Source organism: Leucoraja erinacea, chromosome 32 (assembly GCF_028641065.1).
Source record: "Leucoraja erinacea ecotype New England chromosome 32, Leri_hhj_1, whole genome shotgun sequence".
Classification (NCBI taxonomy): domain Eukaryota; kingdom Metazoa; phylum Chordata; class Chondrichthyes; order Rajiformes; family Rajidae; genus Leucoraja; species Leucoraja erinaceus.
This window is the reverse complement of record NC_073408.1, coordinates 20,084,682-20,102,783: the sequence shown is the minus strand read 5'-3', so window position 1 is coordinate 20,102,783 and position 18,102 is coordinate 20,084,682. Positions and strand designations below refer to the sequence as shown.

Sequence of the window (18,102 nt, the reverse complement as noted above, 5' to 3'; positions counted from 1 at the left end):
TTATTTCTCTTTTCACCAATGCCACCTAATCTGTGTCTCGGGCATTTTGTTTTTATTTCAGATTATCAGCATCTGCATTTTTTTTCCATTGGTGTTAAAGCAAGCAGGTTGGGCGGCACTGCCAAAGAAGCCGTGATAAGCTGTTGCAAATAATCTTGTGCAATGTTAAAGCTGATGGATGAGATGCTATTCAAGTGACTATTTTGTCCTGAATTATGTGTACTATTACATTCAGACAGATGGATAGTATCCCATCACACTTCTGACTTTTGCCTTGTCAACGATGGAAATTGTTTGGAGAATTAGCCTCTTACTCTCGTCGCATTGATGTACTTAATTCGGTAAAGTTTCTTTCCCACAATAGCCCACATGCGGATATTATAGTTTGAAGGATAGTAATGCCCTGAATGGTAAGGTGATTGGGCTGCCTCTTGTCAGAGGTAGCCTTTGCCTGGTATTCCAAATCTGCCCAAACCTCAATAGTTTTCTGATCCTACCGCATGCTAGCAGTTGGTAGAAACAAGGCACCGCAGGTGTTGGTTTACAAAAAAAGACACAAATTGCTGGAGTAACTCTGAACCAGGCAGCATATCTGGAGAACATGGATAGGTGACGTTTCAGTCAGATGAAGGCTCCCAGCCCAAAATGGGACATATCCATATTCTCCAGAGATGGGACCTGACCCACTGAGTTACTCCAACACTTTGCCTGCCTCCTTTTCTAATGAGTTATGAATTGTTTGATTCTCAATTTCTTCTACATTTTTCTCTTCCCCTTTCCAAAGTTTTGTTTGTAGACTGTTCACTACGCTAATCTTCTGTTTTCCTTTCTCAATGTACTTCCTCCTTCCACCTCCTCCTTGATTGTTGGAAAATAGGCCCCATCTTGGCGTTATCTGTCTCTGGTGCCGTGTGTGCTTCCCACAGGTAATTAATGGAAGGTGTTATATTCTGCGTTTAATTCTCCCCTTTTTCTTTCTTTTCTGCAGATGTTTCACTAAACCCAATGGCACTTTCCCCAGCAACAATCTGCCCATGATGCAGCTAACACCAACCTGCCACGAAGACAGCATGGAGATGGTGCCTCTAAATCACATCATTGCTCCGTTATGCCCTGGAATCATTGCCGCTGAAAATAACAGTGAGGAAGAGTACGATAGTACAAAAGAAAATGCTGAACCGGCCCCTTCCCAAGAGTCTTGCTGCAATGAGAATCAAGACCATTCAATTGAGGACAATGTGGAAGGTACATTATTTCTCTCTCTCCCCCCCAGTTCTCTTATTTGTTTCCACCAGACTGCTGCTCAGGAACTAATTTGCCCTCTATAAAGCCATCATGCCTTTCCTGAAGAGTGATGCTCAGAACCAGACACTATTCCAGTTGTAGTCCATCACAACTTTCTTGCCCTTCTCTTCGATAATTTATTTATAATCCAGGAAGGATCCTGAGAGTTCATGGCCTGACCTATGAACTATGCATCAAAAATCCGTTCTTGTGCCCTTTTTAGAATTGTGACCTCTAGTCCATGTATGCCTATTTTCATGCTTCCCACCAAAATGTAAACTTCATGTTTCTCAAGTATTAATTTTCATCTATTATCTACCTACCCATTTCACGAGCATGTCCATATCTCCTTATTTGATAGCAACCATTAAGACTTATTTAGTCGGGTATATGAATAGGCAAGGAATAGAGAGATGTGGGGCAGGTGCAGGAAAATGGATTACTTAAATTAGCGTCATGGTCCACACAGACATAGTGGGCCAAAGGGCCTGTTCCTATGCTTCTTGTTGTGTTCAAAGTTGTAAATCACCCTTTGGATTAACAAAATGTCAATTCCCACTGATTCCACCAATTGAGGCAAAATTCCCTGACATGGGATTGCAAATGTGAGGAGAGCTGATTCCACTAATTTACCGCTTAAGAGAAACTTGGCTCTCCTACTCGCCCTATCCTAGTCTCTCATTATTTTGTATACTTTGATTAAATTTCCTTTCAACCTCTTGTTCCAAAGAAAACAGCCCAGGGTATCTGATCCCTTTTCATAACTAAAATGTTCCACTCCTGGCAACGTTTTTGTAATGTTATTGTTCCAGAATGAACTCTACGCTGGTATTGTGGTGACTGAACAAACCGTGCTCAATCTGCTCCAGTTAACCCTTGATCCTTTTCCATACAGGCAATGAATATCCCAATTTGGAAATTGAGAACCAGACTCTGAGCTGTGATCCTCCTTCCAACACTAATCCAATGGACAATGCAACAGCCTGGAGTACAACAGGACTTACTGAAGGCAACACTTGCAAGGACACAACAGAAGAACTAAATACAACCTAGGGACCCATTCATTCACTGTTGCCTGAAGCCTATAACTGCACCGAAGTCACTGAAAGGACCAAGGAGGGATCAGAAAATTATGCTATTTATTTTTTTGTAGTAGTAAAATATTACTCCCTATGAATGTATTTGATTTTAAAGATGTCTTCGCCTTTTTTTTAATTATTTATGCTACATGAGGAGAAATTCCTTTTCTGCAGAATGTGGAGTTTTAGCCTTATTTTGTATAAAGTTTTGTAATAATATAAAGACAGAGGAAGCTATAGAAATTGTTAATTAATATTGGATCATACCTATCTGGTGGTTTGACAAGCACTTGGAAGGAGGACATTTTGAGGTTCAATGGCCAGACTGTGAGATGCAGGAGCTGATCCATGCAATGACCCTTGGGGCGAGTGCTGCAAATAGTGGGAATGGGAACCTGTGGGTAATGCAGAGCGACAATAGTTGCTGATATGTAGATAATGGGACTGGTAAAAAGAAATGCTCAATCCCGTCAGACATGCTTATTAAACCAACTCCATTTACATGGATCAACTTGATTCACATCGGGTTGAAATCATCCTCTTCTCTGGTTTGCATTGTACTCATGAATCTATTGCCGTCATATAATAATCTGCTTGTTTTAAACAAATCAACAAGTTAGGAAGAGATAAGGCCGCACCACAGGCTAAGTTTCAGCATGTCCATTTTGTGCTACACCTGGTGTTTCCATCACTGGCTGAAGACACATGGCCAACTCAGATGAAAAATCCCACCTTTCACTGCTTGGTTTGTGCTGAGTATTTAGACTTGTTTTTCTAATAGAACAAGAAGTCCCATGTACAATAAAGTATTCAATGTCCATGAAAAGAGAGATGCAACTGCCAGCCAATAGCTTCACAGGTCTTTACTCATATAAAACAGAGACGTGCAGCAGATTCATCTGCACTACTAACGTTGTTATAATAATGCTTTTTAACAAGGAGTATGACAGTTTTAAATGTACAGCTGTATAATTAATGCACTTTTTGGATGCATTTACCCAGCTGTTACAATATTGACTTAATTTTTAATTGAGGTGAAATGAAGTTTCATTGGCACTGTTTGAATTTGGTTGACATTGCAGCTGTATATATTACAGATCCAGTGTGCAGTTTCATGATCTCCTTTCATTCTATTGTGCATTATATATTAGAGTGTAGATGATTATTAATGTATCCAGTCTCCAGGTACTCTTGCTCATGAATTGGTTGCAGCAGCTTTGACTCTGGGTGTCCCTGGGTCCAGAGGCTTCCAGAAACTGCACTTTCCCCAATCCAACCATAGGTGTTAATTAACTTTTTAGTGAGGTAACATGGAGAAAAACACGAACCTCTGGTTCGGGCAACTTAAGCCCAATGTAGCCATTCAACTTCTGGGACAACTTGATGCTTTCAATGGGACCATAAGTATGCTAAGTTTCTCTTTCCCCTGTTGGTTATGTCTCTTCTCCTTAACGGGTTTAACTTAACATAAGACCTAGACCTGTATATTCATGGGTATGGACACCTTCCTTATAGTCACCCCAGTTATATGATTTCCTGACCACTCATCTACTGACCGCTCCTTATCATTACCGACCCACCATCACTACTCCAACCTCAAACTTTGAAACTCGTTCCTTGCATAACCGCTATCTGTCTTTTTATTTGCATTTGGTTCATCTTGCTAAAAATAAATTCCCCAAGTTGTATCCAAACTGCTGGCAGTTCACTATAATCCACTGGCTGGTGAAACGACTCTCTTCCTGTGTGATTTTTTTACTCTGGGTTGGACAAGGACTGCAAGCAATTGGTTAGGAGCCAGTGTCAGAATAAAACCAAAATAAAAATACTCAATGGCTCTATCAGAGTTTAAAAGAAACAAGTAAATCAATGTTTTAAGTGGGTTTCTGTTGGAAGTGTACAAATTTGTTTGGTTGGAAAAAATGTAAATATCAAGGTTAAAATTTCTTCTTTCCAAAACATTGTCTGTTCAAGGAGTTTGCACTTTTCAACCTCCTCTGGCTAACCCACCGCAGCAAAGAGGGAAGCTAACATAGACCATCCTTTGTAATGCCTCTTACTGACCCCCAAAGGATGATGTGGGCAAATATTTAATATTTTATCAATCATGTGACTTTAGAAAGGTTGTAGGTTGTTCCGTTTTTCTTGGATCACGTTATAAAACGCCTGATGCAGGGATGGCCTTTCAAATCTCCCTTAATCCCAGAGTTCGGAAGATTAACAGCCCAACATTTATTATAACATATTATTAGAACATAAAACAGTACAGCACAAGAACAGGCCCTTCGGCCCACAATGTCTGTGTTGAGCATGATGCTAAGATCATCACTTATCTACCTGTACATAACCCATATCCATCCATTCCCTGCATATCCAAATAGGTTTGTGTTAAATACCTCTCCATTAAATATCATAAAAAGGTTAACAATTATCAAGATCTGTCATTCCAAGCGTGGAGCAGTTATTTATTCCAATTGAGCACTCCTGATTCATAGTCTCACGTTGGAAAATCAAAGGTCCCACATTTTATTTTGTCATGATAAGCAATAAATAGGAGGGTACACTTAGCCGGTCTTCTAGTCAAGTCAAGTTTATTCGTCACATACACATACGAGATGTGCAGTGAAATGAAAAGTGGCAATGCTCGCAAATTGTGCAAAAAAAAAAAAAACTACAAACAATGGAGCAGAATCACATATTACATATTTGTGGGAGGGAAGAAAAAGGAAAAAACTGCAATTTTAAAAAGACACTGGGGGTAGGTGGTTAGCACATTGGATAGGTATGTCCAATGCTGTTGTAAACCTCCACTCTGGACAAGAGATGATAGTCTGAGCGACTGCAATGTTAAAGTTAGTTTATGATTTTCTGCCAACAGGAAGCTGTGTAAAGACTATTCTGGAGCCTCTCAGTTGTAAATATTATCCTCAAAACCCATCACTACAGTCAGATTGTCTCCAAAATCCCCAGTAATGATTCATTATTAAAAAATCAAACTAAGTTTTATTGTACTCTTATCTTTCACCCTCTATTGAAAACAAATAGTGCTGGTTTTTAAATGCATGTTTTTGTATTATATAGAAAATGTGCTATATTTTCATAAATGGTTGTAATATTCTTGTTGAAATTGTACATATTTTTCTAAATATGATAGCTCAGTGAAATGTTTGTAAGATACTGTTAATATTAAAGATGATGCTGTTGCCTCCATTTGCTATGTGTCGTGGTGATGCAGCACCGGGAACATTATGCGTTGATGATTTTCTCTTGTGTTGAGGGATCACTGAGTGTTGGTGCAGGGACTGAAGGGATCGGTCAGGTAAAATCAGGCAGACTTTGAAATCTGCATAAACCATATATCTCTGAAACATTTGGTATTTGTTGGAAAGAGAGGGGGGGGTTGTTAGAGGTTACCTAAAACTGGAGATTTCAACATTTGTATCATTGTGTGAGAAGATACCCAAGAGAAATATGAGTTGCTGTTCCTCCAGTTTGTGTGTGTGTTTGGCCTCACTCTGGCCATGGAGGAGGTCCATGACAGAAAGGTCAATATGGGAATGGGAAGTGGAGTTAAAATGGTTAGCGACCAGGATATCAGGTAGATCTTGGTGGACCATGGTTGATCGGTAGTTTCTCGGGTACCTGAAAGAACCGCACAGGAATAGCAGATCATTCCCTTCACACTTTGCCTCTTTGAATTTGTAATCCAGGATTTGCATTGATCATTTTGAAGATCACAGCAATGGCAGTGAGGAGCTACTTTGATCCCAAATCAATGCTAATGTAGCAATAGGATGGCTCAGTGGTGCAATGGTAGAGTTCGTATGTTCTCCCTGTGACCGTGTGGGTTTTCTCTTGAGTGCTTGTTTTCCTCCCACACTCCATGGCCGTACATGTTTTTAGGTTACTTGGCATCTGTTGATTGTAAATTGTCCCTAGTGTGTAGGACAGCGCTAGTGTACGGAATGGTCGGCGTGGAACCTGTGGATCACAGGCCCTGTTTCCACACTCTATACCTAAGGTCTAAAAGTAAATGTATAGACAGATTGACAAACCTCTGTATATTACTTCAATGTAAGAAAGAGGGAGAAATGGAGATGGATCTTGCTCACCTTTCACATGCAACCAAATTAATGACTTCACAACGACTAGGTTCTGAATTTACCTCTCTTTGCAACACCACAGAATGTTGGTATGGGGCTTTAAGGGTTAAATTGGAGATACAGTGCAGAAACAGGCCCCTTGGCCCACCAAGTCCACACCGACCAGCGATCCCCGCACGCTACACACTAGGGACAATTTACAATTTTTACTGAAGCCAATTAAACTACAAACCTGTAGGTCTTTGGCGTGTGAGAAGAAACCGGAGCACCTGGGGAAAACCCAATGCAGTCACATGGAGAACGTACAAACTCCGTACAGGCAGCACTCGTCAGGATCGAACCCGGGCCTCTGGCGCTGAAAGGCAGCAACTCTACCCGTAAAAAAAAGTGCTCCGAAATGATGCTGAAACAGCATGTGTTTTCAAGACCAACTCTTCCGTTGGGTAAAGTTCAGTGTGATACAGAAGAACATTCGTGTTAATGTAGCAGGTTCAGATTCTTGGGACATTTCAAGAATGATACAGCCTATTATTTTTGAAGACACTTGCAGGGAAGGTGACAATCTCACGTAACAATGGCTGTGGACAACAATGGGAGGTGTGACTGATAGATCACCCATGGTCTAATTGAATGGTAAAGCAGTGGTCAGGCACTGAGTTGTATATTCTGTTCTTATGGTCTAATAGTAGCAAGGAATTGCACTGATTCAGAAGGAAAGCATTATTTTATTTAACCTAAAACAGCACTCCAGCCAGACTTGAGATAATCCTCCAGTACAACGGTTTATATGTAGCATGAAGGCAAAGCAGTCAGGGTGCCTAATTCACATCAAGATCCTCTGATCTTTTGATCTGCATTTCTTGCCAGGAGTTGAGTGTTAGAATTTGAAGAGAGTTTTGAATAAGCACTATTGGAATAAGTTACAGGCTGGAATCTTTGTTGATGATTCCTTTAATCAGCAGTATGAACATTGACTTCTCCAATTTCAGGTAGTCCTTGCTTTCTCCTCCTCTTCCCAGCTCTCCCTCAGCCTACTGTCTCTACCTCTTCCTTTTTTCATCTCCGCCATCCCACCCTCACATCATTCTGAAGAAGGGTCTTGACCCGAAATGTCAACTATTTCCTTCGCTCCATAGATGCTGCCTCACCCGCTGAGTTTATCCAGCATTTTGGTCTACCTTGAATCCTGGAATGTAATTGAACAAGATTCCCTGACCCGCTGAGTTATTCCAGCTTTGTGTCTATCTATGCAATTCCTTTATCAACGTATGCAAAGTAATCTTTTTTTTTAAGTTCCTGGAAGTTCTTTTAAAAAATAGCCAAATCTGATCATTTTAATTTGAACACTAAATTGTATGCGTCTTGTAGAGATAAATCCCTCAACCCATGTTGGATATTATATCAATGAACTGTACACCCTTCACCCACATGGATTAATCGACCTCTCATTCATTCCTACACAATTTCAACAGTGCTAAATAACTCCACTGTTCCCAGTTCATAATACTAATGGCCCAGTCTCTTTATTCATTGTCCTGAAATAATATTGTTGATCCACACATTGAAAAATACATTCTTTCAAATAAAATGTTAGTAGTAAACTACTTGTGGTTTCACAATTTCCATGTTTTAGTGTATGTTTGGAGTTCAGTTACTAAATGAAGGCTGAGCAGGATCTGCAGCGATACTCTCACCCTTTATGCCGTTTACACTCCAGCCTAATGCAGAACAATTCTTGGCAAAGGACTTGCATTAGCTTTAATTCAACAGTACTTGACAATCATTGATAAAACGCTCTTAAGAGGATCTCCCTGGATGTTTATATGCAGTTTTTGCTGGATTAACTTGTACTAGAAAGTTGAAATAGGCCAGATTTCTTTGTGTAAAACATACATAAAGCCAGTTCAATGAATAATTCATGCCAGCAAGATTTCTGCTAAATTTTAACAAACAAAAAACTCATGGGTCTGTGGGTGGCTTGGTGCCGACTCGGGCCACTCTGCCTTGACCTCTGCGATTTGATGGGATGGTAATCTCAAAGATTAGGCTTCCAAACAGGAAATATATTCAAGGCAATCCAAGAAAAAAACAGCACTCTTGGAATCACAAGTGATGAGAGAGCACCTAGTCTGGAATCAATGATGAATGTAAAGATCATGTGTTTTAATCCGAGCAGTTGTCAATGCCTACATTAAAAAAAACTACACAAAACGTTCCAGCAGAACATTAAATACATTATTTCAGTACCTAATTCACTCTAGGTTTTACCCAAAAGATTGCTGATAATGTGTTTAATAAATAGCAGCGGTGACTCAACAGTAGACTTACTGCCTTACAGTGCCAGAGACCCGGGTTCAATCCTGACTATCCTGTTTGCAAGGAGTATGTACGTTCTCCCTATGGCTGTGTGGGTTTTCTCCTGGTGCTCTGGTTTCCTCCCACTTTTCAAAGACGTACAGGTCTGTTTGCTTTGTTACCTTCTCCCAACTAACAATGATCTATTCTACATTTCCCTTGATCACATTCCCTTTGTCCTGTTTTCACACCTTACACTACCTTATCTATACACTACCTTATCTATGTACCTCCTTCTCACCTGACATCTTGACTCTCAAAACGTCACCCATTCCTTCTCTCCAGAGATTCTGCCTGTCCGGGAGTTACTCCAGCATTTTGTGTCTATAGGTTAATTGGCTTCGGTAAAGATTGTAAATTGTCCCCAGTGTGTAGATTGCTGGTAGGCGCAGACTCTGTGGGCTGAATGGTCTGGTTCCATGCCATAGCTCTAAACTAAACTCTTCATTTAATGTGCACAAGTCTCACGGAGATCTAAACAAAATGACATGTCTTCAAATCTTCAATTACTAATAATCAGTGACCTGGTTTTACAGTCCAGGAATATAAATTCAATTACATTTTGGTGCCTGGGAAAGAATTACCGAATAATTCAATAATCTGGATTTTAAATAAAAGATTAATCTCAGTAGTAGTAACAGGAAACTACCAAACAGTTGACAAAACCCACCCTTGTCCATCAATATCTTTCCAGGAGGAATCTTGCCCATCCAACCTCCATATGATTCCACAGCGGCCACAACTGACTCTTAATTGCTCCTCCAAAGCCGTATAACACCAATGCATGTGTGGAAAGGAACTGCAGATGTTGTTATGGGCTGTGTACGCAATAATTAATCAGAGTTGTCAATGCCTATACACAAAACGTTCCACCCAGAACATTAGCTACATTAACTGGTTAGTCCAGTACCTAATCCACAATAGGTTCACATTTTATGTACACAAAGTGCTGGAGAAACTCAGTGGGTCAGGCAGCATCACTGGAGAAAAAGGATGAGTGACGCCTGGTTTCTTCCCACACTCCAGGTTTGTAGGCTAATTGGCTTGGTAAAAGTTGTAAATTGTCCCTGTGGTGTGTAGAATAGTGTTAGTGTCGCTGGTGGGCACGGACTCGGTGGGCCGAAGGGCCTGTTTCTGCGCTGTATCTCCAAAATTCCATCATTTTACCTGGCTTTTGAGTCTTTGATTTTTTTTCCATTCTATTTTTTTTTTAATCACCTGCCATATTCCTGCAACAACACCTTGACAGCACTGCACTGCTGCTTGGCATAATTTTACCCCTTTTAATCTTACCCTCCGCTGATATTGGTTGCTATTGATTTAACTTTGTTGGCTCAAAAACATAATGTCACCTAGGTACTGCCCAGATGAGTTCTACATGATTTTACCAGGTTGGATGCAATACAAAACATTTCACTGTACCTCGGTACACGTGACAATAAAGTTTTGTATTATTGAATCTTCCACGAGGTCTAATTTTGGAGATCCACAATTTATTTTATTGGAAATATATTTTGTCTGATCCTCCTTGAATGTGCCCACGTGCCTGGTCTCAGCGTGAAATTTTGCAATGGTCCAACTCTATTCTTCCAATAATTAATCAAAGTTTAACAGAATTATAATTACGATCTCTAAAACATTCTCTCCGTCCCAGGCACAGGTTGTCTTCTAGAATGTTTAAGAAGGAACTGCAGATGCTGGAAAATCGAAGGTAGACAAAAGTGCTGGAGAAACTCAGCGGGTACGGCAGCATCTATAGAGCGAAGGAAATAGGCAACGTTTCGGGCCAAAACCCTTCTTCAGACTGATGTAGGGTGGGGGGTGGGGGAGACGGGGTATGAAAAGGTACAAAGAACATGTGAATGAAAGGCATGCAAAAGGACAACTCAAAGCCAGCCAGCTGATCAAGGAAAGGGTGGAGCCCACAATGGTCCATTGTTGGCTGTGGAAAAGATGACCTTCTTCTTCTTTCGTGTGGCGTGCACAGCCTAAAGTTGTTGGACAACTTATTCTATTTGATCTTCCGTTTGTGCACGTCGAGTTGATTGCATTAGTCGAAACAGGGCGGACCACGTGAAGGTTGCAATCTTCCACTCCAGAGAAGGTGATAACGAGCGGATACAAACAGTGAAACTCAGCAGGACAACAGTGAAACTAGGGTGGGGGAGGGACGGAGAGAGAGGGAATGCAAGGGTTACTATTCATACCGCTGGGTTGTAAGCTGCCCAAGCGAAATATGAACTAAAACTGCACGGTAGCACTCCTATGAACTGATTCTAGACAATAGACAATAGGTGCAGGAGTAGGCCATTCGGCCCTTCGAATCAGCACCGCCATTCACTGTGATCATGGTTAATAAGATTCTCTTTTGAGTTTTTAGGAAAGCATTTTTGAAATTCTGCACCTTCCGCACCTTTCAATATTGTGTCCAATTTCAGATTGGTGGAAGCACCGACAATTACTGTCTCGTCAGGGAGTTGCTGACATATTTTCACTTACCTTTCCTACAATGAGGATGCTGCAGTAAAACCCTATCTGCAATTAATTGTCAGGACAATCTGCTCGTAATTGCTGCTGAATGTGAGTAAAGTTGAAACAGTGGCGCAACGGTAGAGTAGCTGTCTTACAGCGCCAGAGACCCGGGTTCGATCCTGACTACGGGTGCTGTCAGTCTGGAGTATGTATGTTCACCCCATGTCCCACGTGGGTCTTCTCCGGGATCTCTGGTTTCCTCCCACACTCCAAAGACGCACAGCTTAGTAGGTTCATTGACTTGGTAAAATTGTAAATTGTCCCTAATGTGTGTAGGATAGTATTAGTGTGCAGGGATCAGTGGTCAGTGCGGACCCGAAGGGCCTGTTTCCACGCTGTATCACTACAGTGAACTAAAAGGGGGACGTGGGCAGAAGTGTGAGGTCTGTGGGAGGTGGGAGCAACATTAAATATCGCATCAGCTCAGCAAGAACAGCAAGAAGCCATGTCCCTTCAGCAGACTGTGTTCTGCTTTCTGTCTCTCTCATTTTGCTATGTCTCTATCCCACTGCAGTCACTCACAGCTTTGGGTGTCTCTCTATCCTTTAATTTCTCTGTTTCTGTGTAATTTCCCTGTCGTTTCTGTGTGTCTCCGTCTGCGTTTCATTTTCTCTGTCTGCCTGTATATTTCTGCCCAACCATATGTGTGCCTTTAGTTTCTTTCCAATTCTCCTGCTATCTGGTTCTCTCTTTCATTTATCCGTGCCTCTCTCCCTTTGTCTGTCCTTGTCACCCACACCCACCCATCACTTTACATTTATTATTTTTACTGTTTCATTTACTCTTTTACAGCCCTTCTTTACCTTTATTACCTTCTTCTGCCTTTCATTTATTCTTCCTGCTATTCTTCACTTTTCTTCATTATATCGCTAGACCTTGCCATTTCAAAGAGCCTTTGTCTCTTTCTCCTCAACACTCATTGCTTGTACCCCACCAAAATGTTTCTTCCTGTTGCACTTTATATTTCTGATATTCTCCTTCCTTCTCTCACTGTTAATCACTTTCTCTCTCATCCTTGATAGCTTTTGTGTCTCTCCTCCGTCTCCCTCCCCCTCCCCCTCCCATTCCCTCTCTCTCCCTCTCCTTCTCCCCCCCCACTCTCCCCCCCTTCCTCTCCCTCTCCCCCTCTCCCTCACCCTCTGCCACTCCCTCTCCCCTCCCCCTCCCACTCCCTCTTTCCGTCTCCCTCTCCCTCTCCTTCTCCCTCTCCCGCTCTCTCCCATTCCCTCTCCCCCTTTTATTCTCCCCCCCCCTCTCCCTCTCCCTTCTTCCCCATACTCTCCCCCATCTCACTCTACCCCCCCTCTCTCTGTTTCTCCCTTCCCCTGTTCCCCTCTCCTATCCACCCCCCTCCTCCCCCCCTCTCTCCCCCTCTCCCTCCCCCCTCTCCCCCCTCTCTCCCTCTCCCCCTCTCCCTCTCTCTCTCTCCCTCTCTCCCCCTCTCTCTCCCCTCTTCCTCCCCCTCTCTCTCCCTCTCCCCCCCTCTCCCCCTCTCTCTCCTCTCTCCCTCTCTCTCTCTCTCTCTCTCTCTCTCTCTCCCTCTCTCCCTCTCCTCTCTCTCTCTCTCTCTCCCCCCTCTCTCCCTCTTCCCTCCCTCTCTCTCCTCTCTCTCCCCCCTCTCTCCCTCTCCCCCTCTCCCTCTCCCTCCCTCCCCCCTCCCTCCTCTCTCCCCCTCTCCTCCTCTCTCCCTCTCTCCCTCTCTCCCCCTCTCCCCCCCCCTCTCTCTCTCCCTCTCCTCTCCCATCTCCCTCTCTCCCCCTCTCTCTCCCCCCCTCCCCTCTCCCCCCCTCGCCTGTCCCTGTCTGTCTCCCCCTCTGTCTCCCCATCGCTGTTCCCATCCCCTCTAGTCCACGTTGTGTCACACACGTGGAGGGAACTTGCTTAACTGTTCCCTAACGCAGTGCAAACTAACATAAACACCACACCGAGCAGGGAGAGGCGTGAGAGCAATGGCCCAGGAAAGTGTCAGATGAGTTGTTTATTTGAAAAACTCAACATTTGAAAAAGAATTAAACACAGTTAGTTTATGAGTGGGGTAAGAAGAAAAAAAAGATTTATGCCCGCCAGTTCATTTAGCAGACGGTGCAGCTGACAGCTCGGGAGATGGGAAGCTGAACACACTCGCAAGAGCGAACGTGTCAGTGTTTTGTTAAGTCAATTCCACTTGGGATAATTCAACATTATTAAACTGACGGTTTTTCACAAAGGCTTTTCTTGCAGTGACTGCCCTTGGCCTCCCTGAGCTCTACCCCACACCAACGTATTCATGCTGTCTGCCCGGCCTCTGTTCACTTCCACCATGTGGGATGGGTCCAAAATAAATTAATTCCTGTCTTACTTTGTCCTGAACTGATTAACTCTGCTAATGCACTGAATCTCACTTTTAAAGAGCCAGGCAACTCGGTTGGTCGGTTGCGGGGAGGTGAGGGTAGATTTTTTTTTTCTTTGGGATTATTATTTAAAGATAAACTCTAAGTTAGTCTGGGATGAGGGTTTTAGAGCTGGGAGTGTGTCAGACTTTAGTCACCCTGTGTTCTGAGTTCAGGAGGAAAGAACTGCAAATGCTGGTTTAAATCAGTCTGAAGAAGGGTCTCGACCCAAAACGTCAGCCCATTCCTTCTCTCCAGAGATGCTGCCCGTCCTGCTGAGTTACTCCAGCATCTTGTGTCTATCTTCAGGAGGAGACTACATCGGGACTGCCTGACCTCAGGAGGTGACTTTAGCCAGAGCTGGGTGCAGGGGAGCCCAGTGTACACAGCTTCAGCAAGCTTACCATCAGTTTCATCACAGCCCCAGAATCTAAACTCACACTCACCCTCATATCCCTCTGACTCACAACACGGTGACACAGCCAGTGGAGCTGCAGCTCACAAGTCCCGTGACACAGGTTCAATCCTGACCTCGGACATTGACTGTGTGGAGTTTGCACGTTCTCCCTCTGGCTAACAGTTGAGGTGATTTGTCCATTGGTTTTTTTTTAGTCTCTTCCCCCTCACCCACTCCCCCTCCCCACCCACAATCAGTCTGAAGATGGGTCCAGACCCGAAACATCACCTATCCATGGTCTCCAGAGAGCACTTTGTGTTTGTCTGTGATATAAATCAGCACCTGCAGTTCCTTTCCATTTCACAGACTGCGGGCTGGTAGATGAATTAGCTGCTGTAGTGTTGGTGAGAGGTGGAGCCTCTCAGGGGTGTTGATAGGAATGTGCGGGAGAATGAAATGGGGTTAGTAAGAATCCATGTAAGTGGCCACATGAAGGAGAAGGAGAGAAGTGATAATGATAATCAGGGCATGCACCAAGCACTTCACAGCCAAACTTCACTAAAGTTGCCATGACAATCTTACCAAAGCCAATTAACCTACAAACCTGTATGGGAGGAAACCGGAGCACCCAGAGAAAACCCACACGGTCTCAGGGAGAACGTGCAAACTCTGTCCAGAAAGCACCCATAGTCAGGCTCAAACCAGGGTCTCTGGCGATGTAAGGCAGAAGGTCTTTAAGAAGGAACTGCAGATGCTGGAGAATCGAAGGTACACAAAAAAGCTGGAGAAACTCAGCGGGTGCAGCAGCATCTATGGAGCGAAGGAAAGGCAACGTTTCGGGCAAACCCAAGGTTTCGGCCCGAAACGTTGCCTATTTCCTTCGCTCCATAGATGCTGCTGCACCCGCTGAGTTTCTCCAGCTTTTTTGTGTACCTAAGGCAGAAAGTCTATTGCTTTTGGATGGCTCAGGTCCATGTTTTAATATCGCTATGACCCCACAACACGTCTCCTTGACAACGGAAGGGTATGTGATGGGAAGAGGATTGTCCTAGTTTTTTGTAGTTCCCAATCTATAACTCGCAGTTTTCATTTCCATTACTGTTTCTGGGAAGGGAACAGCCAGGAGTTTTTTCAGGGATATACCTGCATTTAAAGCCTGATCTGTTCAACAACCAGGCTGTGGAGACCAAGTCAGTGGATATTTTTAAGGCAGAGATTGATAGATTCTTGATTAGTACGGGTGTCATGGGGTTATGGGGAGAAGGCAGGAGAATGAGGTTGAGAGGGAAAGATAGATCAGTTATGATTGAGTGGCGGAGTAGACTTGATGGGCCGAATGACCTATTTCTGCTCTTGTCAAATGAACTAATGAAATTATGAAATAGACCTTGTGGCGAAACATCACACTAATTGGTGCATTACATGCTTGGATATCTCTGGTCGTCATTGAGACACAGTGGACTGCTGTGTAATTATCTGCAATGGAAGCTTAGTCTAGTTTAATTTAGTTTAATTTAGAGATACAGGGCGGACACAGGCCCTTCGGCCCACTGAGTCCGCACCGACCAGCGATCCCCACACACTAACATTATCCTACACACACTAGGGGCAATTTACATTTTATACCGAGCCAATTAACCTACAAACCTGTACGTCTTTGGAGTGTGGGAGAAAACCGAAGATCTGAAAATCTTCACACAGGCTTCAAACAAGCACCCGCAGTCAGGATCGAACCCGGGTCTCTTGCGCTGTAAGGCAGTAGCTTTACCGCTATGCCACCATGCCACACCGAGGCTTGATGGAAAGCAGTTCTAATATTGGACTTAAATTAATTAAACACTGGAGAAGATTAAACTATTTCAGATATCTTGCTTTAGACATCTCCGTGCTGGGCTTTCGAAGCAAAGAAACTTTCCCTAGGTTTTACTCAATCCACTAACGTAGAGACTATACATTTTGTTAACAAACAATGACAGACACAAAATGCTGGAGTAACTCTGTCAATCAGGCAGCACCTTTGGAGAAAAGGAATAGGTGACGTTTCAGGACGAAACACTTCTTCAGACCAACCAACAAGCTGGATAATGTAATACACCTGGCATATCTGAATTTGACAGGTTTCCATTGAACTAAAAAAGCATAAGAAGAATAGACCTTTCAGGCCCAACACCGCTACTTGGTTGGTGATTCAATAGTTAATCTGCTGCACACCACTTTGATACACTTCCTCAACAACATGTATTCCATCTCAAATTATCTGAATGGTGACCGATTAGGAAAAGGGGAGATGCAACGAGACCTGGGTGTCATGGTACACCAGTCATTGAATGTAGGCATGCAGGTGCAGCAGGCAGTGAAGAAAGCGAATGGTATGTTAGCATTCATAGCAAAAGGATTTGAGTATAGTAGCAGGGAGGTTCTACTGCAGTTGAACAGGGTCTTGGTGAGACCACACCTGGAGTATTGCGTACAGTTTTGGTCTCCTAATCTGAGGAAAGACATTCTTGCCATAGAGAGAGTACAGAGAAGGTTCACCAGACTAATTCCTGGGATGTCAGGACTTTCATGTGAAGAAAGACTGGATAGACTCGGCTTGTACTCGCTAGAATTTAGAAGATTGAGGGGGGATCTTATAGAAACTTACAACATTCTTAAGGGGTTGGACAGGCTCGATGCAGGAAGATTGTTCCCGATGTTGGGGAAGTCCTCAAGGGGTCACAGTTTAAGGATAAGGGGGAAATCCTTTAGGACCATGATGAGAAAAACATTTTCACACAGAGTGGTGAATTTCTGGAATTCTCTGCCACAGAAGGTAGCTGAGGCCAGTTCATTGGCTATATTTAAGAGTTAGATGTGGCCCTTGTGGCTAAAGGTATCAGGGGGTATGGAGAGAAGGCAGGTACAGGATACTGAGTTGGATGATCAACCATGATCATATTGAATGGCAGTGCAGGCTGCGAAGGGCCGAATGGCCTACTCCTGCACCTATTTTCTATGTTTCTATGTTTCAAAGACTCCAGTTTGACATCCAGCATCCACCTGAGAAAGAGAAATTCATTTTCCATAACCCACTGTATGAAGAGGAGATTGCAAATCATTTAGCTCTAACTTCAGGAATAATTCCCTTCCTGATCTGGATTTCTCAAACAGGAGAGAAGGTGAAGAACCATTAGATCAATCAGCCTTTTGGCAGCTCTGGGTCTGTACTCGCTGGAGTTTAGAAGGGTGGGGGGGGATCTCATTGAAAGTTACCCAATAGTGAAAGGCCTGGAGGAGGATGTTTCCACTAGTGGGAGAGTCTAGGACCAGAGGGCACAGCCTCATAATAAAAGGACGTAACGTTAGAAAGGAGATGAGGAGGAATTTCTTTTGTCAGAGGGTGGTGAATCTGTGGAGGCCAAGACATTGGGTATTTTTAAAGCAGAGATTGACAGGTTCTTTATTAGTAAGGGTGTCAAAGGGTGTGAAGAGAAGGCAGGAGAAAGTGGTGAAGGAAAGGTAGATCGGCCATGACTGAATGACGGAGTAGGCCCGATGGGCCGAATAGTTTAGTTCTGCTCCTATGATTTATGAACATGAACCACTTATCCTTCAAAATTCAAATTGACAAATGATGTCTGGATTGAAGGGTATTAGATGCAGGGAAAAGTTGAACAGAGATTGAGGGGGGATCTTATAGAAACTTACAAAATTCTTAAGGGGTTGGACAGGCTAGATGCAGGAAGATTGTTTCCGATGTTGGGTAAGTCCAGAACAAGGGGTCACAGTTTAAGGATAAGGGGGAAATCTTTTAGGGCCGAGATGAGGAAAACATTTTTCACACAGAGAGTGGTGAATCTCTGGAATTCTCTGCCACAGAAGGTAGTTGAGGCCAGTTTGTTGGCTATATTTAAGAGGGAGTTAGATGTGGCCCTTGTGGCTAAAGGGATCAGGGGGTATGGAGAGAAGGCAGGTACAGGATACTGAGTTGGATGATCAGCCAT

At 43.3% G+C, this 18,102-nt stretch overlaps 1 protein-coding gene across 3 annotated transcripts in view; it reads left to right on the top strand.

The window, feature by feature from the left end:
- The window catches only part of cdon (cell adhesion associated, oncogene regulated), a 180,876-nt gene extending 175,303 nt beyond the window's left edge, over window positions 1-5,573 (top strand). For all 3 annotated transcript variants that reach the window (XM_055660860.1, XM_055660859.1, XM_055660858.1), the window contains exons 19-20: window positions 989-1,245; window positions 2,180-5,573. In XM_055660860.1, coding sequence (XP_055516835.1) covers window positions 989-1,245; window positions 2,180-2,337 — 415 coding nt within the window. In that variant the 3' untranslated portion in view covers window positions 2,338-5,573. The remainder of the gene's footprint in view (window positions 1-988; window positions 1,246-2,179) is intronic.
- Window positions 5,574-18,102: the final 12,529 nt, after the last annotated feature.